The sequence below is a fragment of the Cotesia typhae genome, unplaced genomic scaffold, assembly GCF_013202065.1.
Source record: "Cotesia typhae breed Kobodo isofemale line unplaced genomic scaffold, CoteBio_Ctyphae contig_10, whole genome shotgun sequence".
In the NCBI taxonomy this organism is placed as follows: domain Eukaryota; kingdom Metazoa; phylum Arthropoda; class Insecta; order Hymenoptera; family Braconidae; genus Cotesia; species Cotesia typhae.
Window position 1 is genome coordinate 270,150 of NW_027423710.1, and position 19,928 is coordinate 290,077.

The 19,928-nt window shown below is 29.7% G+C and overlaps 4 protein-coding genes across 6 annotated transcripts in view; 2 read left to right on the top strand and 2 right to left on the bottom strand.

Annotated features, from left to right (window-relative positions):
• Positions 1-909: 909 nt before the first annotated feature.
• On the top strand, positions 910-6,325 carry Rl (Mitogen-activated protein kinase rl). Its single transcript, XM_074247319.1, has 4 exons — positions 910-1,173; positions 2,679-3,336; positions 3,484-3,672; positions 4,868-6,325. Exons 1-4 carry the CDS (start codon positions 1,049-1,051, stop codon positions 4,991-4,993), a joined length of 1,098 nt encoding a protein of 365 aa, XP_074103420.1. The 5' UTR covers positions 910-1,048; the 3' UTR covers positions 4,994-6,325.
• On the bottom strand, positions 5,096-10,849 carry LOC141530194 (uncharacterized). The gene is made up of 3 exons (XM_074247211.1): positions 10,631-10,849; positions 9,067-10,508; positions 5,096-8,089 (listed from the first exon to the last, which is right to left on the bottom strand). Exons 1-3 carry the CDS (start codon positions 10,748-10,750, stop codon positions 7,966-7,968), a joined length of 1,686 nt encoding a protein of 561 aa, XP_074103312.1. The 5' UTR covers positions 10,751-10,849; the 3' UTR covers positions 5,096-7,965.
• Positions 10,850-11,419: 570 nt separating this feature from the next.
• LOC141528879 (solute carrier family 23 member 2) lies at positions 11,420-15,958 on the top strand. Its single transcript, XM_074245194.1, has 5 exons — positions 11,420-11,537; positions 11,616-11,835; positions 12,163-12,279; positions 13,080-13,570; positions 14,303-15,958. Exons 2-5 carry the CDS (start codon positions 11,818-11,820, stop codon positions 15,405-15,407), a joined length of 1,731 nt encoding a protein of 576 aa, XP_074101295.1. The 5' UTR covers positions 11,420-11,537; positions 11,616-11,817; the 3' UTR covers positions 15,408-15,958.
• A 132-nt stretch (positions 15,959-16,090) lies between these two features.
• The window catches only part of LOC141528960 (uncharacterized), a 31,783-nt gene continuing 27,945 nt past the window's right edge, over positions 16,091-19,928 (bottom strand). For all 3 annotated transcript variants that reach the window (XM_074245305.1, XM_074245381.1, XM_074245466.1), the window contains 3 exons: positions 18,796-18,890; positions 18,099-18,485; positions 16,091-17,119 (listed from right to left, as the gene is read on the bottom strand). In XM_074245305.1, coding sequence (XP_074101406.1) covers positions 16,247-17,119; positions 18,099-18,485; positions 18,796-18,890 — 1,355 coding nt within the window. In that variant the 3' untranslated portion in view covers positions 16,091-16,246. The remainder of the gene's footprint in view (positions 17,120-18,098; positions 18,486-18,795; positions 18,891-19,928) is intronic.

Consider the following 19,928-nt stretch of genomic DNA (forward strand, 5'->3'; position numbering starts at 1 on the left):
TTGAAGAGATTCAGAGAAGTTTTGATTGATTTAATGAATTAAATGAGTTTTTAATAGATAAATAATAATAATTTTGTGTTGAAAATTTACAGGCATATTTTTAAAATAATATTCTAACGATTTATGAAAAAAAAAATCGATTTTATTTTTTTTTACAAATATCGCTCACCTTAAATTAATGTTATTTTATTTTAAATAACTTCTACTGATGTATATAGCCGATGTATGTTGATTAATAAATAATAAATAAATAATACTGAAGTTATTTAAAAAATTTTTTTAACAAATCAATTACAATAAAAAAATGCTTCTAAAAATTTTCACTTGTAATTTTTATTAATTTTTATGACTCTGAATTTAGCAGACGTCTAAAAATTTTTAATTTTTTTACATTAATTAAATTACAATTAAAAAGATATTTTTAAAAAATTGTACTTGCAGTTTTTCAAGTTTTTTACATGTGAAACTTTTTTTTTTAATTGTTTAATTGAAATTTTTTCAATTAAAAATTTAAAAATATCGGCTAACTTTATTTTTATTAATTTTTCTATGTGAAACTTTTAAATTTATTTTTTTTTTTATAATAATTTAATTGCTTTAAATATCTTGAAAAATTTTAAAATTTGTCAATTTCAATGAAATATAAATAAATATGAAAATTAAAATTTATCTTCAAGAAAATGTTTAATTATAATTAAAAAAAATTTCAAAACTCATAAATTAACCTCCTAAAATCTTAAATTATAATTTCTTCATCTCTCCTGTCGGAAAACAGCGCCAAAATCATAAAAATCCGGGAATCCCAAGTTTCAAAATTAAAAAATTTCCCGCCCTGGCATTCAGCGCCATCTTGCGCTTTTAAGTCCCAGAAACGCTACGAGAGAGCGCCAGAAGTCTCTCTACAGACACAGCAAACGGCAAGCGAGAGGCTCAAAGCTTAGCAGAAAAGTTACAACAAGACAGGACTTCAGCATCGCTGAACACTCAGCACAGAGCTCGGCTGCCCGTTGTTTCCAGCCAATATTAGTGACTTAGCGTAGTTGTCAAAATGGCGAATGAAGGTGCAGCTAACGTTAATCCGAATGCCGAGATTGTGAGAGGACAGGTATTCGAAGTCGGCCCCAGGTACACCAATCTTTCGTACATGGGCGAAGGCGCCTACGGGATGGTCGTGTGAGTACAATCATTATTACTTAACTATTATTATTACTTAAACATAACATAACATGTTTGTCTACTCTGTGAATCATCAACTTCTCTCCCCGCCCCACAGGTGCTCGTGTTTGTGCTGGTGCTGGTGCTCTGGTGTCTGCATGACAAGATAAATAATTAGAGCCAACCGTCTATCAAACATCGTCCATTACAATTCAAATTTATTCACCGTTTCACAATAGTTTATACTAATAGTAATATTGTTTTATCTTCTCTTGTCATTTTATTTTTATTTCACTTCTAGGACTACTATCAGCTGCTCGGTTCATTCGCTCCACTGTTATTTTTAATTTATCTTCGCTCTGCTAGGGAATTTTTTCCTGGTACTTGTCAGGCTTTAAACCACATCACATCCTGTTACTAAATTCCTGATAAATATTGTTAATGTGTTTATTTTTATGATGACAACTGACAGCTTTAACTATTTTTTTTTTTTTTTTTTTTTTTTTTCTTAAATTAATTGGTGATAAGAAAAACTATTTTTAAAGAATTTCATTTAGATTTAAAAAAAAATTTATTTATTTAGTAATATTTATATTTATTAATTAAAAAATATAAATTAGTATATTTTTATAATGATTTAAAATTAACAGATAACTGACTATTTTTTATTTTTAAAAACTGTATTCAATTTTTTTTTTAATTTTCACACAAATTATTTTTTAATATTAATTTAATTATTATTAAATTGTCAGATGACTGTAAATTTCAATATTAAATTTTTAAATTCAAAATTATTATAAATTTGTAAATTAATATTTAAATTAGCAGACAGCTGACCATTTTTTATTTTTAAATTTTGTTAATAGTTTTTTTTTTTTTTTTTTTTTAATTTTAGCATCAATTTTTTTAAAAGTATTTTATTTCATATAAATTAAATTTATTTTCAAATTATAAATTATAAATTTATAGTAATAATAAAATTATCACTTTTTATCTTTACAAAATTACAATTTTCAAATGAATTTTTTTCTGTATAAATTTTCATGTCTGTTAATTTAAATATTTAATATTCTATTAAGGTACTGTTTACTTGTTGATACTATCAACGAAAACGAGGTGTCAAAAAATATCGACTAGATAAGCCGATGTTGAAGTTAGCCGACGTAAAATTTTTTTCAGACATAAAAAAATTTACCTGTGCATTAATTTTCATCAATTGAATTTTAATATATTTTTTAAAATTAATTTTTTTAATATTAGGAAATTACTATCAAAATTAATAAGTGTCTTCTAGCTTTGAAATCATAAATTTTACATGAAAATTAATTTAGCAGATATTTAATAATTTTAACAAATAAATTTTGCCAAAAAAAAAAAAAATTGACATAGAAATTAAAAAAAATTAAAAATGCAATTTTTAGAAAATAATTTTTCTAAACAAATTTGTTTGTTAAAAAAAAATAAACTGTAATTATTCTAATAATTAAAAAAAATTGTTAAATTAATAATAAATAATGTTTCAGGTCGGCTTATGACAACGTGACAAAAACAAAAGTGGCGATAAAAAAGATATCCCCATTCGAGCATCAAACATACAGCCAGAGGACGTTAAGGGAAATAAAAATCCTCACGCGATTTCGGCATGAAAACATAATAGACATAAGGGACATAATACGAGCACCGAGTATCGATCAGATGAAAGACGTCTACATAGTTCAGTGTCTTATGGAGACGGATTTATACAAACTATTAAAGACACAGGCGATCAGCAACGACCACATATGCTACTTTCTCTACCAGATCCTCCGCGGGCTGAAGTACATCCACTCAGCAAACGTCCTCCACCGGGACTTGAAGCCCAGCAACTTGCTCCTGAACACCACCTGTGACCTTAAAATCTGCGACTTCGGGTTGGCGCGGGTCGCGGACCCGGATCACAACCACGCGGGCTTCCTCACGGAGTACGTAGCTACAAGGTGGTACCGAGCCCCGGAGATCATGCTCAACTCCAAGGGCTACACCAAGTCCATAGACATCTGGTCTGTCGGCTGTATCCTCGCTGAAATGCTGTCGAGGCGCGCTATATTTCCTGGTAAACACTACCTGGATCAGCTGAACCACATCCTGGGGGTTCTGGGCTCGCCTTCTGCTGAGGACCTTGAGTGCATCATCAATGAGAAGGTTATTTGCTTTTATTAATTTTATTATCACGGTGAATTGTAAAAATGATTAATGATGATGATGATGATAATGGAGATTGTTAGTTGTTGATGGCTGAGGGAAGGGGAAAAAATGTTTGAGCGATTAGTCATATTTATTTATTTACAGGCAAGGAATTATTTACAATCGTTACCGTATAAACCCAAGGTACCCTGGACTTGTTTGTTCCCCAATGCAGATCCACGAGCACTGGATTTGCTCGATAAAATGCTGACGTTTAATCCTAATAAGAGGATTGTTGTTGAAGATGCACTCGCACATCCCTACCTCGAGCAGTATTATGATCCCGCTGATGAGGTAATTATTATTATTATTTTTTTTTTTTAATCAAAATTGCAGATTTTTTGTAATTAGAATTTTTTAGATAAGCTTCAATTTTTTTTTACCATAAAAAATTAAAAAATTTAATTATTCTTTTTATTAATTTTAATATTATTTAGCAAAAAATTTTTATTAAAATTAAATTTAAATTAAAAAAAAATTTCGTAAATATTCAATATATTTTTATTGAAATATCTTAAAAAATTCACCTGGATATTTTTTTATTATTACACATTTTATTTATAAATTGTTTTCATTGATTATGGCTGATAATTATAGTTATTATCAACTTGTTCTGAGAAATGTCTTTTACAATATGCAGCAAGTCATTTTTCATGAAAAAAATTTTTACAAGTATCAACTAAATAACAACGCATTTATTATCAATTTAAATATCAAAAGTATTTTAAAGAGAATATGTTCTCAACAAAATTCAATCGGTTATTAAAATTTAACGAGATCCATCTTGCATTCAATACAAGTATTATATAGTCATAAAATTTTATCATTATTATTCTTAAAAAGTGACAAATCAAATAAAATTTTATAGCAAATTATTTTTTTAAAAAAGCCATGATAAAAATCTAGCAAAATTTATTTTTATCAATTTTACGAAAAGTTATTTTAAGTTTATTTGTCTAATGTTGAACATGACGGTTAATTTAACTTGTGTTGGGATTGGGGCTCTTTAATGAAGGTATTAAGTAGTTTTTATAGCCTTAATAATATAATTGATGATATTTATTGCTTATTTTTAATTATCTGATTCCTGTGGGTAAAAAAAATTTTTTAATGATTAAAAAATAATTATAAAATTTATTTAAAAATTAAATAAATAAATTATGCAATTTAATCAAATTTTTAATTATGTTAAATTGCACTGTATTTTCTTAAATATTGACGTTTTTCAAGATATAAGCTCATCCCGATGTTACACTCATCAAAAGCTTTCATTTGAGTACCCACATGCATTTTTATATATTTTTCATATATTTATATATATATATATATAATATATATAAATATATAAAATATATGAAAAATTCATGTGGGTACTCAAATGAAAGGTCTCGATGAGTGTTAATAAAAAATGTCAATAAAAATTTAATTTTTATAAAAATTTTAATTTACAAAAAAAAAAAAGTACTAAAATTTATTTTTTTTTTTACAGCCTGTAGCGGAAGAACCATTCAGATTCGATATGGAGCTAGACGATCTTCCAAAAGAAGTTCTAAAGCAGTATATATTCGACGAGACCGCACAGTTCGCTGAAAACCATCGGGATAATCCGATGTAGTGAACTACATTTAAAAAAAAAAAAAAAAAAAAACGGGACAACCTTGATCATCGGCGTAAACTTATCAAATTATTTATAAGATTGTGTTTAAATTAAATTGATAAAAAAAAATTAAAAAATCGAGAATGAATGAGAACTAATGATTATAATTAGTCAGTATCAATATCAGAAACCAGACACAGTCTAAAGTTTTAAAGTTTTAAAGTTTTACCAAGCGAGCGACGAAAAACCGGGGTGATTAAGGTCAAAGATGATCAATTTAATTAAATGAAATAATTTTTTATATTATTGATTATTAATTATTAATTAAAGGTCTCTTCTCTCATCTATCATCAGTTCCCGATCTCTATCAAGCATCCCACTGAGATGCCGCGCAACACCGCGATCACGATAGTGTCCAGTTGCATAATATTAATTTGTATGATATAAAACAATTATAGTTTTAACTCAACCAATATTATTTTATCCAGTCATAGCTCTAGATTCCGTATCAGTTAATATTAACAACAATATTTAGTTATTAATTAATTAATTATTATATTATATTAATGATAATTAGTAATTATTATTTTTATTATCATTAATATTAAAAAAAAATTACATCAGCCGATAATACCGATTAATTGTTATTCCAAACATCTGTCTGTGATTATAATATCAAGCAATTACGTGATCGGTACGTCGATGTGAGAATATTATTTAAATGATAATGATTAATGAGAGAATGATTATTATTTATCATAATTACAAAATAAAAATATAAATTTATAATTATGAACAATAAAAAATGGCATTTAGCGTGTACTTTTGTCGCTGGGACATTTATTTGCATTTTATAGTTAAATTTCGATGATCCAAGGATTGTATTATTTTATTAATTCAGTTTTACTGTTAAAAAAAAAAAAAAAAATAACAGTATATATATATATATATATATATATATTATAAATATAAATAAAAATTAATTTAATTAAATGTATATGTAATATATGTATGTGTGTGTATTAATTTAAAAATACACACGCATATATTTAAAGATTTTAAATGTAACTGCTGACTAAGCGTCAAGTTTTATCCAAAGAGATGCCTCGATATCATCGGACGTTGTGTGAATGCTCGGAGTGTGTTAAGAGAGATTAATTATTAATTATTAGCAGTGTAATGATTAATGATAATTATGGTTTGAGATAATTAGTGTGAAAGAAGATATAGAGAGCAGTTTTTAGCTATTTCCATTATTCAATTCCATATTTACAAATAATCGCGCAAGCTATTGTAAATCTTGTTAATGTATATTACAAATATTATATTATTATTATTATTAATTATTAATTATTATTTTTTATTGTAATTTTTAAAATTTTGAGATTTATTTAACTTCGTGTTCTTCCAATTTTAAATTCAAGATTTGTTTTTTTGAGAAACAAAAAAAAAAAAAATGTTCAATAAAAATAATATTCGCTCGCAAGGTCATTTATAAATATGAAGGTAATCATTCTCGCGTTTATCGAGTTACTCGTGCGACAATTATTCGCTCAAAGCGACCGCAACATAAATAATTTTATTATTTATGAGCGATAATTAAAAGAAATTAATTTTATCGATATAATAACGATATCTGGCCTAATATACTTAAATTAAATTTTAAAAATGTTTTGTATTTGTTGTTGCTGCTTTGTAAGCTTGTTAGTGTAAAGAAGAAACGAAAGTAGCAAGTCAATGATCAAAGTTAACTTGAGTACCTTGAATTATAACTTATAAAAAATGTTTATAATTGTAATTGTAATGATTATTTACTTGCCCATGTCAATATTTAATAAAACAATTCAAATCTTCATTTTATCAAGACTAAGTAGATTTTTGTAGAAGCTTGTGTGCGTGAGATAAAGTAAGTTTATTGTAAAAAATAATAACTAAACAGACAGAATATCAAAAAATAAGAAAATATTGCGTGGCAAGTGTCAAAAAAAAGTATTAAAACAGAAATAGGGTTTTTTTTTTTTTTTTTTTTTTTTTTCCTAAAAGGGCGTATAAAAATTTTTTTTTTTCTCTTTTAACTAAAAACCGTTTAAATGTAAAGATTAAGAAGAAAAAATTTTTTAATTATTAAAACTACACGAAAAGAACAAGATGACACTGGATATCATCCTAGATAATACTCAGTGATATCTGTGGTGAAAAAAAATTTCAGATAGTAGCTAAAAAAATTCCAGATTATACTGAGTGATATCTGGATTATACTCATTATAATCTAGATTATACTCATTATAATCTAGATTATATTAGCTACTATCTGAAAATTTTTTTTACAAGTAATTAACAAAAAAAAAAATATTTTATACTTTCATTTGGCATTTGTCACACAATATGTTATGTTACATTACATTAGCACAATGGGATCCTTTTTGTTTAATTAAATACTAGACTAATTACCCAATTAAATTTATACGCTAAGTTTTTATTTAATATTTGTATCAATCTATGAATGTAGCTTAAATATATATTTAATATTTAATTAATTAAAATACTATTAATTGATAAACTCGTACGTTTGAAGGCACAAGTGTCGATCTTTAAAAAATAAAATAAAAAAAAAAAAACAAATTACTATTTAAATGAACTCATCTTTTTATCAAATGTTCGTTAATAAATGTAAATGTGTATGTATTTAAAAAGAAATAATTATTAATGTATTGAAGATATAAAAAATGAATGACTTAAAAGTATTATTGTCCTAATAAAAAAAAAAGGCTTTATTGGCCGATAATCAAAGTTTCATTGTTTCCCATCTCCTCGTTTGTTTTATTGCTAGGATTTAAAGCAGAGCAGAGTTTATTTAATTATTTGTTAAGGCAATTTTATTGTAAAAAAATTATTTGCCTTTTCATTTGACAGTTAAAATTAAATATTAGTATTTATATGTTCAATTAATTATAATAATTATAATTATAGTTGTCAACGATTCGTTGTAATTATTCTGAGTCACTTTCTTCAGCGTACTTGTCGTTTTTGACCTCTATTCTCAGGGGAGATCTTCCTCTGTTGTGGAATCCCAGCCGAGATCTCAGGTCACCTTTTACGCTTTTTACTTCATTCCTGTAATTATAAATAATTGTTTAATATAAGTAGCGTTGGAAAATTTATTACAATTGTTTAACAAAACTAATTTATTTTACTTTTTATTTTTAGTCTAGACGCTGTATTATATTACCTTTTCGTAAACTTTTGAGGTCGGTGTACAAAATTAAATTATTTTATATCGCAGTTATTTTTTTGAAATTCCGGGCCATCAATTTTTTATAACTATTTGCTTAAAAAAATTTTTTTAGGGATTGGTTATTTTTTTTTTATATTTTGGGCAATTTGAAGACGTAAGTTACTCTTAAAAAATTTTCTAAATTATAAACTTTTTAAAATTGAAAATCCCGTTATAATTTGTATTAAATAAAAAAAAAAAAAAGTGATCAAAGTTGTTGGAAAAAATTAAGGGATAAAAAAAAAAATCCCAATTCTTGGACAATTTTTAACAGGCCGTAACTTCGAGAGAAATGGTCGTACAGAAAATCAAAAAAAAAAAAAAAAATAAATAAAATTGTAGCTCCAAGTGTCTAGTTTTCGTAATAAAATTTCAAAACTTTGTAGCCTCCGTGGTTTTTGAGTGGTCTTAGAAAAACCAACAACAAAAAAATTTTCAAAATTTACTTAGTTTTTTTTTTTTTTGGTCTACGGGCGTGAAAAAAATTTTCTTTGCTCAACCACTATAAGTATCGGATACTTTGATCATTTCCCTTAAATTTCTTTTTTTATCCACCTTGATACGTCCACTTCTCGCCAAGATATCAGTCTTCAAATAGAAGAGGATCTTTTTGTCTTTTATTATCGATATCTCAGGAACCAACGATCGCACAGAAAGTTAAAGGTGGGCTTCAAGAACTTGAATAAATTCCCTTTAACGACTAGCCATTGCTTTTTCGAAAAAAAAAATTGTCACACAATGTCCAAGGTTGCTAGTAAATATTAAATCACCAAATGTAAAAAAAATGATTAATTCAAAAATAAAAAATCCAAATTACCTTTCAGAACTATTTTTCTCTTCATTATTCAACCTAGCCCAAACAGTAGAAGCAACTCTAGGTTTCGGCCGGGTAATAACTTTAATAACACTCCCCTTAGGACCTTGAACTTCCTTCTCAGAGATGTCGCTGCTATCAGTGTCCGATTCCTCAGATTCCTGGGCCTGTTCCTCGTCTTCCCACTCTCCTTCTTCTTTATCATCCTCCTCCGTAACCACTTCATTGTCTTCCACCTCCTGAACCTCCTCCTGTTCTTCTTCCTCTTCTTCCTCCTCCTCCTCCTGCTCCAAATGCAGATTTTTCCCATACTCCAAATTAGAAACCGTGACTCTAATCGGCTCATGATAAACGGCGGGCTTTCCCCTTCTTAACCTGGACCTCAAGTCATTTCCTTGAGCCTTGTCCTGCATCTTGAGCTTCATTTGCGTAAGCCTTTTCTTCTGAACCTTCTCCTCCTCATCATCAGCGTGCATCCTCATCCTGAGGACCTTGTTCCTCTTGTTCCAGCCATCATCACTGTCGCTGTCGCTCTGACTGGCGCCGTCTTCACTTTTGCTCTTAATTATGTTCATAACCTTGCTCTTGACCTTCCCCTCCGTTCCTTCGTTCGGTTCCTTGGCTCTGAAGCCCAGCCGTTCCTTAATTCCGGTTCTCTCCGGCAGAGGTCGCTCGCGTTGATAAACTTCAACCGAGTCCTGACTGCCCCAGGCTTCCGACAAGAAACCCCAGGGATTTTTAAAGCCTTCTTTAACAACTTCCTTCTCCTCTTCCTGCCAATTGACGTCCCTGAACTTCCGCTTCCTGGACTGGGTCAAAATTCCCTTAATCCCTCCGTAATTAGGGTTCCCGTGTTTTTTATAATACTCACTCATTTTCTCGGCATTCGCGGGCTTCTTGTCCGACGTAGTAGCGAACCTCAGCAGCACAGTCTTGGATTTTGCGCAATCCACGCCTTTTCTCCAGATTCCTGGAGGGAGAGGAAAATCAATGTCCTTGATACTAACCGCAAGCTTTTTTTCAAGGCCCTCCATTGTGTCGTCCTCTTCCTTCGCCGGCTCCTTGGAGGTTATCCGCTTGGACAAGCCTATCAGCGCCCTGGCGGCGGAAATTTTGTCCAGCCAGACCACGTTGCACGACACATCGTTTATCCACTCGATCGAAGCTGGCGCGTAGTCCTTGAAATAATTAAACACGTCTTGTGTGCTCATATTATCCGTACCTCGCATGTGCAAAGTGTTGAACCTCGTGTACTTGGCGCTGTCGTCACTCTCCGAGACTCCCATACTCTCGTACAATTCTTCCTCGTCCTCTACGTCGAGTTGCCGGGCATTTTCTTTCATTCCGAAGCGCTTCGCGCGCTCTTCTAGCTTTTGCTGCTCCTCTTTGCTGAATATGTTTATCCCCGTCATGAACGCACCGCCTTTATTTTCATATCTAGGTTGCTGGGTGAATAAATAAAATTATTAAAATGAAAATAAATTTAAAAAAAAAAAAAAAAAAATTAGTCAATAAAAAATTTAATTAGAAAAAATTAATAAGCAAAAAAATTTTTTTTAAAACTTACCACTGTTAAATTGTCAGCTAATAAATTACGTTTTTGTATCAGAGTATCTAAATCTGTGTTTATTTCGTCTGAGGCTTCAGTATAGGAGTCTATGTCCATCGGCCCGGAAACTTCAGCCATTTTATTCACTATTTTATTATTATTGAAAATGAAAATTAATATTTACAATTATAATCTTTTTTTTAACACCTCATTTATTTGTTTACTAATTTATTTTGGAGTGTTAATTTTAAGGTTAATAATTACTTGGTTTTTTTTTTTTATTGTGAGCTTTTTAATTTTACCGCCAGGCGGCGCGCTGGTAGTCAGCGCGGGAAATTTTAATATTTAAAATATTTTTTCAATTATAAAATATAAAATAAAGTTAGCCGACATCTAAAAATTTTTAGAATTTTTTTTTATTGAAAAAATTATTTCAAAAAAATAAAAAATATATTTTCTGAATTTTAATTTTTTCTAATACTTTTTTAAAAAAATTTTAAATCAACTATTATAAAGTTTCCGTAATAAGTCATATTTTATTTTTTAGAAACTTAATTTTTTTTATTTAAAAATTAATTTAAATTATAAAAATAAAATTTTTGAAAATTTGAAAATACCCTTAACTTAAAAAATTTCCCACCAGATGGCGCGCAGTAACCTTGAGCGGGGGAATTTAAACTCCGTCAAAAGTTATTTAAGCGCGCGCGCTAAGTGGTGTCCGTAATTACCAAAGTAATAATAAATTATTTACTATTTACATTAGTGCTTTCATTTCGTAACTGTTAATAACATTTAAACTACCAAGTCAAATATTACAAAGCTCTATAAATAGATCCTTAAATAATAAAGTGTTAAAACAGATAATTTTCAAGATAAACACTTTTTATTTGGCTGAACATATAGTGATTTACTGTATTTACTGCCTGTGAGTAAACACGTAAATTATGAGCTGTTATTTAATTCCCAAAAATAATAATGTATATTTTTTTCCTCTTTCTTTTAGACATGATCTGATATGAAGAAATTGTATCCAAGCTGACGACGCGTTATAATATTCCTGCAACAAAAATACATAGCAAGTGTTGGCATTAATTCTAATTACTTCTGAGTATAATTTATATATATCTCACTGTATATTGTCCATTGAGTCAATTGCCGAGATCAAATAAATTGACGGAGATTATAAGTTAATTAAAAATTGAAATATGGAGCTATCTGATGTGGTGAGTGCAATAAATCACGATTCCAACAATCGATACAATAAATTCAAGTTCATTATCATTTTAATATTCAAGGCTTTCGCTAATTATTCCAAAGTTATATTTTTTACTCCAATTATGTTATATAATTATTTAATATTGTTGGAAAAAAATATTACAATAAATTTATTTTATAATTCTATCGAAATAATTGCGATAACTGATGAATATTAATTTAACAATACATAAAACATTATTTAGTCTATTTCTTGTTTTTTATCTAAGGAATTCAAGGCTAAGTAATTACCGATAGTTACACAAGTAAGTAATGAGTAATTTTTATCTTTTTAGTCAATGGGCAACGCCGATAATCCTCAGGAGAAAGAAAAACCCGAGAGACCCACGGGACTCACTTATGGAATCGATGACGCGCCTCCTTGGTATCTCTGTCTTTTTATGGCGCTCCAGGTAAAAATAATCTGAAAAAAAAGAAAATATCAGATCAAGTTTTAAAAATCTTACTTAAAACTGAAATTTTGAGACATTAGGATTAGAAATTTTCTTACTGTCTTCTTCTATTACTCGTTGAAAACAGGTTACGGGCCCCATTTTATATTAAAGATAAAATTTTATCGAATTTTAAAATTATTTATTTCATCAGTGAAGATACACTTATTTTTTTTTTTTTTTTTTTTTTTTTTTTTATATATATATATTTTATAAGTAAAGGTGGTAATGCACGTTTTCATCCCCGACAAAATAAACAAAGGTCAAAATATCACTCGACATAATATCCTCTAACAAAATATTCCCCAATAGAGGAGAAGGGGGTCAATTGAACGATTTGAATTAAAAAATCGAAAAAATTGAAAAAACACTTTATGCTCTTGAAATTAGATTATAATATGTTAAACTCGGATATGATCAAAATTTAAAATCATTGATAAATGATTAATAAATTTTGAAAAATTGAGATTTTTTTTTTTTTTTTTCTTAGGCATTTAAACTTTTTTTTCGTCTGGTGAAAAATTGTTAAATAATATTAAAATTTTTGAATTAATTGATAAAGTTTGAATTGTAGTTGTTGTACATTTTTATACTTTATAATCCTCAGCTTTGTTTGTAGTGAAATAATAGTTTATTTATTTATTATTTACTATTTATTGTTAAAAAATTATATGGGGTCAAACATAAATGATCCTAAAACACAAAAAATTATAATTAAAAATTTTAAAATATTAATTACTAACAAAATAAAATTTTTTTAGCATTACCTTACGATGATCGGAGCAATTGTCTCAATTCCCTTCATTCTGTCTCCAGCGTTATGCATGGCGGAAGACGACCCGTCCAGGAGTTACATAATCTCGACGATGATCTTCGTCACCGGGCTGGTGACAATGATCCAGACTACGTTCGGCTGCAGACTTCCGCTGGTCCAAGGCGGAACTATATCCTTTCTAGTTCCTACATTGGCGATTTTGAGTCTTCCGCAGTGGAAGTGTCCTCCAGAGGAAGAGCTGAGCAAAATAAGCTCAGAAAACAGGACCGAGCTTTGGCAGGTCCGCATGCGAGAGCTGTCTGGAGCGATTGCAGTCTCCGCGCTGTTCCAAATGGTCATCGGGTTTGGAGGAATCGTCGGGTACTTGTTGAAGTTCATTACTCCTTTGACAATTGTACCGACTGTTTTTCTGGTTGGGTTGTCCCTGTTTGAAAATGCTACTGCTGCGGCTTCCCAACATTGGGGCATTGCTGCCGGGTAAGGATTCATTCTTGAAACATAATTATTGTAATTTTATTAAAATTAAGTTAGTCGACATCTAATAATCTTTAGAATTTTTTTTATTGAAAAAATCATTACAAAAAAATAAAAAAATTTTTTTCATTTGTAAAAAAACTGTAAGTGCAATTTAAAAAAAATTTTTTTTATGTTCTAATTGAAATTTTCTGGATTTGAAAAAAGTTTGCGTAATTTTTGTATTTTCTTTTTTTTTTTCTGATTTAATGTTAATCATTTTTTTCATTAAAAATTTTTTTTCTGATTTAATATTAATAATTTTTTTCATTAAAAAAATTAAAAGAAAAAATTTTTACATCCCAATTGCCTCAAAATTTTTTTGGTAATAATATTTTGTTGAATTTAAGTTGAAAATTATTAATTTTTGAATTCTTGTTAAATGCAATTTACTAAAAAGTCAACAATTTTTTATGTAACGCTTTGGGATGTAGAAAATTTTAAAAATTATCTGTGCAATTTTTTTCAAATATTTTTTTATTACTTGTAATTTAATTATTGAAAACGAAAATTGTTAAACGCTGGCTAATTTTAGTATTATACAAAATTAATAAATATAAAATAATTTTGAATTACTTTAAATAACTTAAAAAAAAAAAAATATAATTAAAAAAAAATTATTTTTTTTTTTTTTAGTTTGATTTTTATTTTATTATTATTTAAAATAATAATAAACAACTTAAAAAAATTTTCCAGGACAATAATCATGCTGACAGTGTACTCTCAACTTCTAGTGAACGTGTCAGTGCCGTTGATAGTCTACCGAAAGAGCGAAGGGTTTAAGATAATCTGGTTCGCATTGTTCAAATTGTTCCCGGTGCTGCTGACAATCGTAGTAATGTGGGCGATTTGTGGAATCCTGACAATCACGAACCACCTTCCAGTGGGCCACCCAGGGCGAACGGACACGAAGCTGAAGATAATCGAAGACTCCTCTTGGTTCCGAGTTCCGTACCCGGGCCAGTGGGGAACTCCAACAGTAAGCTTATCAGGAGTTTTGGGAATGTTGGCAGGCGTGCTAGCGTGCACAGTGGAGTCCATCAGTTATTACCCGACGACTTCAAGAATGTGCGGAGCGCCGCCTCCGCCAGTCCACGCAATTAACCGCGGAATCGCGATTGAAGGCCTGGGAACAATTCTGACAGGTCTGTGGGGCAGCGGGAACGGAACCAACACATTTGGAGAGAACGTCGGAACCATCGGCGTCACAAAAGTCGGAAGCAGGCGAGTAATCCAGTGGGCATGCGTACTAATGGTTCTGCAAGGACTGATCAGCAAGTTCAGCGCTGTCTTCATCATAATTCCCGAGCCGATCGTCGGAGGAATTTTCTGCGTGATGTTTGGGATGATCGCCGCCTTCGGGTTGTCATCGCTGCAGTACATTAACCTAAACTCCGCCAGGAACTTGTATATTCTAGGGTTTTCTATTTTCTTCCCTCTAGTTTTGTCCAAATGGATGATCCAGAACTCTGATGTGATAAAAACAGGCAATGAAATAGCCGACGGAGTGATTACTGTCCTCCTCAGCACCACCATCCTTGTCGGCGAGTTCGTCGGTTGCTTCCTGGACAATATGATTCCTGGAACCAGCGAAGAAAGAGGCTTAGACGCTTGGGCCAATGAAATGGCCCTCAATTTTGATGAAGCTGATGATAAAACAGACGAAGAGTACATTCCAAATACTTTTGACTTTCCCGTCGGCATGACGCTTCTCAGGAAATGGAAGTGGACTTCCTACTTACCTTTCATGCCGACTTATCGACCCAGAGCGCGCAACTGCCGCAAAAAAAAAAAAAAATAAATACGACGTAGAAAATTGAACTTTAGGTTAGAATTTAATAGCAAATTTTTTTTTTTTTTTTTTTTTTTTATAGTTAAAACGTTTATTTACTTGTTTATAATTGATATTTTACATTTAAATAAATTAATAATTAAATAAATTTTTTTAGTGAATTAGTTTTTATAGAATAGGTAATTAAAAAATTTATTTACAAATTACATACATTGGTAGAAAGGTTAGTTTGACTCAAAAAAAAAAAAAAAAATTCTTGAACCAAAATATAATATTCTGGAGAATTTCATTGTTTTGGATCAAGACGAAAAATTCTTTGATCAAGTAAAATTTCCTTAAATCAAAAAAAATTTCTTTAGTTTAAGAATGTTTTTACTAAAATTAAAAAAAAAATTAAATTATTCAAGATTTTCTAATCTTTACGATAAAATTGAGAAGAAATGTATGTGGTATCAATTTATTCGTGATTCGTGATGTAATTGGTTGAATATATCATAAACATGAAAATATATGCAAAATCTATAGTCAGGCGCGCGTTTGCGCGCGCAAATTTAAATTTTAGTAGATATATAATTTGCATAGCGCGAAATTTAAAAATTTTTTTTCAATGAATATTTTTAAACAGAGTTTACTTGATTCAAAAAAATTTCTTTTTCTATTTACTGCAATAAAAACAATAAATTTATTGAGTCAAAAAAAAAAAAAAAATTAAAAAATTTTTTTTTAAACCAAAAATTTTATCTTCGCTCAAAATTTTTTTTTCTTGGTTCAAAAAAATTTTAATCTTTTTCTTATTATAAAATAATTTCTCTAAAATCAAGCTAACTTTCTATCAGTGTGGTAATAAATCACAAGAATCCATGACCAGCGATAACAGCAGGAATAAAACCTTCCCTGCTGTCTCTAGACCGGACCCAGAACCATCCTTGGACATGATCGCTGAGCAAAGCAACGACATCGCCTTTAGAAACACTGATGGAATTACTTCCCCGACCCTCGTAGTCGCTCCGGATCACGAGGAGAGTCTGCCTGGAGCCCTTGGTCCTGGCGTTGGCAGCAGCTCGAAGATACAACCTGTCAACACTGCGTTCTCCGCAGGCAGAAACAGCGTCGCGATGGCCGCGTCGCACCCTGGAGGAGCGTTGACGGACTCCACACTCGGACCTGGTGTCTCTGAGCTTCTCGGTGTCAGTCATGTTCCCGATGGGCCTGGGGAACACGTCAGTGGAGTCTTCCCAGCAGGGGCCACATGTGGGCTGAGGCAGGATGCCCAGAGGAAGGCACGCTGCGTACCCCACGTAGCCTTCCTGGCCGTGAGGTGTCTGGACGTACAGCCAGGCTTGGTTCTTGAAGACCGCATTGACCACGGTGCCTAAAGGCAATGCTATCTCGTCTTGACCTCCACCCTGAGTCTGGTACAACGTCGTAGGAAATGACAAAACTACTGGAATATTTGCCGGACGCTCTATTGACGCCTTTGTAAGAAAGGAATCGAGATCAGCGATCTCGTAACCAAATCTCGTTGGTGGTCGCGGGTTGTGATTTCTTTTGGTTCTTCGATGGCGGTGATGTTTTTCACGCGTCGATGATTCTTTTAATGCTAAAAATGGCTCTGATACAGCGCGTTTCACTTTTTCCTTCGAAGGATCTTTTGAGTCTTGTTTTTGGTCAGCTTTACTGCTTACTGGGGTTTCTGGTTGCTTGTTCAGTTTCTTCGCTGGCTGAAATTGAAATTTTGTAAATTAGTTTTTTTATTTTTCGATTGAAAAAGTTTAATCGCTGCATGTTATTGAAATTATATACAGTAAAAAATTTTTTAATGCAATGACGCAAAATTTTTTACTCTGTAGAAGTAAATCATTACAATTCAATTTTTTTATTCAAATTTTTAGAAAGAAATCTTCAAAGTAATATTTTATTTGTTAAATTTCAAAAATTATACTTAAAATTTTTTTTTTTTATTAATCAAATAAACAACCTTTTGTAAAAAATTACCAATCATTAATAATTTTTAGAATTGTAAAGAGGTTATTTCATTATTATGCGCGCGCAGGTCGCCATTTTGTTAAACTTAGAATAATAACTCCATTTGCTTTAAAACACAATTTTTTACTTAAAAATTTGGAGTTATTTGTGGATTTTGATAAATTACAAATGCTAATTTTTGAATTTAGACTTATAAAATATAAAAAAATAAAAAAAATACATAAATATTTTTAAACTTTTTTAAAATAAAACAATAAATGACCGGAAAGAACAAGTTAACACTGGATATCATCCCATTAGATTATACTGGGTAAAAAAAATTTTCAGATAGTAGCTAGTATAATTCAGATTACGATGAGTATAATCCAGATATCACTGATTATAATCTGGGATGATATTCAGTGTCATCTTGTTCGACTTTTTTTCATTAAAATTTAATTGTTATAAAATTTTTTTTTTTTAAATTGTTAGATGTCTGTTTTGATTAAAATTATGAAAATTAAGTTTAAAAATTTTTATACTTTTTTTTATTGAAGAAAATTATTACAAAAAAATTTTAATTTGTAAAAAAACTTGAATAATTTCAAGTGCAATTAAAAAAAAAAATATATTTTTCTGTTCCAATTTAATTAATGAATTAAAAAAAAAAAAAATTAAAAACGTCGATTAATTTTAGGGCTAATTAAAATTAAGTCTGATTAAAATATTTAATACCTTTTCATGTCTTACAATTTTATCAATCTCTTGCAAGACATTGCAGCGTTCATGTTTATCCCGATCAATAATCTCGGTACTTTCCTTGGTCTTGATACTCTTGATACTCTTGACACTCCGCCTAGACGATCTATCTTTGCTCTTGCGAATAATCTGTGATTCCTGAATGCTCGCGGTATTATTGACGTCATTGTGCTGATGCTGCTGTCCGCGAAGTACCCAAGTCAAGGATATTTTAGGGCGCAAAAGTGTGCTGGGACGTTGGCCCATGCTCTTGTAACTTGACGACAGACAACTTGGTGCCGGCGAGGGCGTACGCGAGGGTGTCACTCGTAATAGCGGACAATTCGCCACCAAGTCCACCTCCTGCAGCGTACAGGCATCCTCCTGGAATCGATAATTTTTTATGTTTAAGTAAATGCAGTACAAACTTCAAGTACGTCTCGAGTAACAATAATTGTACAGTAATATTAAATATATTTTATCGGTAAAAGGTAAATCTTTACTGCAGGGTTTACTTCATGAGAGCCAGACAGTAAAAACTCAAACAAAGGATAAAAGTTAATAATATCCTCGTAAGAAATAATTATTATTGTGGAATTATATGTTAGCAAAACACCTTGTCTCAACTTTTATATTTAAAAGGAAGAAAACCTCCAGTCAGGGATTTAACTCTCGGGAATAGTTGTCTTAATACCTTGGGAGAGTCGTTATCCTCTTCAAGGTTTACTTGCTCCGTTTCCTCGTTTCTAATATCCTCATCGACGTTCCACTGTCGTCGCTTCAAGTCTCCTGAAAATAAATAATTCACGTTAACTATTTACTGTTTATAAGAAGAAAGAAGATTTAATAGTTTACCATCGCTGTTAGGGAGTTTATAATCTAATAATTTTGCTCCGGTAAGAAGCTAAAGATCATAGGCTTGTATCATTTTATTAAAACAATCTCGGAAAATTTTTAACACACCACAAGCGCTCATTTCAATTTTTAATCATTAAATTTACATAATTTAATTCAATAGTTTTAAATTTATGGTTGTAATTAATATTAATTGTATTTTAAACGAAGTTATTACTAAATTGATTTAGTTGCGGGTAAATAAATTTTTTTAAGATATTGAAGTTTTTTATTTTATTTTATTTTATTTTTATTTTAAAATAAAAAAATGCTTCTAAAAATTTTTATCAATAATTAATTTTTTAATTTTGACTCGTGAAATTATTTTTTACATTTTTTTTGTTTTTTTAATGATACTAAAGTTGACAAACATTAGGAATTTTTTTTTTTTTTGTAGTAATGAAATTACTATGAAAAAAATTTAATAACAAAATTTCATATGTGAAAAGTACACAGAAAGAATAAAAGTCTTGAGTCAAGCGTAAATTTTCTTTAATCAAGAAAGATATTTAACATAAAAAGCTGGACAGGAAGAAAAATCATGCTTAAAAATTGATTTGTTATTAAAGACAAATACCTAATATTTTAATAATAAGTGGAATTATATCTTTAGTACGTAGAAAAAATGTTTATAATATTTTAACATTTTTAAAATAACATTAATATTAATAACTTTGTAAAATACATAATTGCGATATAAATAAAACTCATATCTATCTATCTATCTATATATTTTTCAAGGTAAAAAAACTAAGAAACATTTTTCGCTAATGAGAAAAATATTTGCTTGAACAAAAGTATCATACAATGATACTATTATTCTTTACTACTTTCATTGATTCTTTCTCAAGATGTGAATAATATACATTTAATTAAAACAAGTTCTAATAATGGCAAATAGAACAATTAAAAAAATAAATAAATAATTTATAG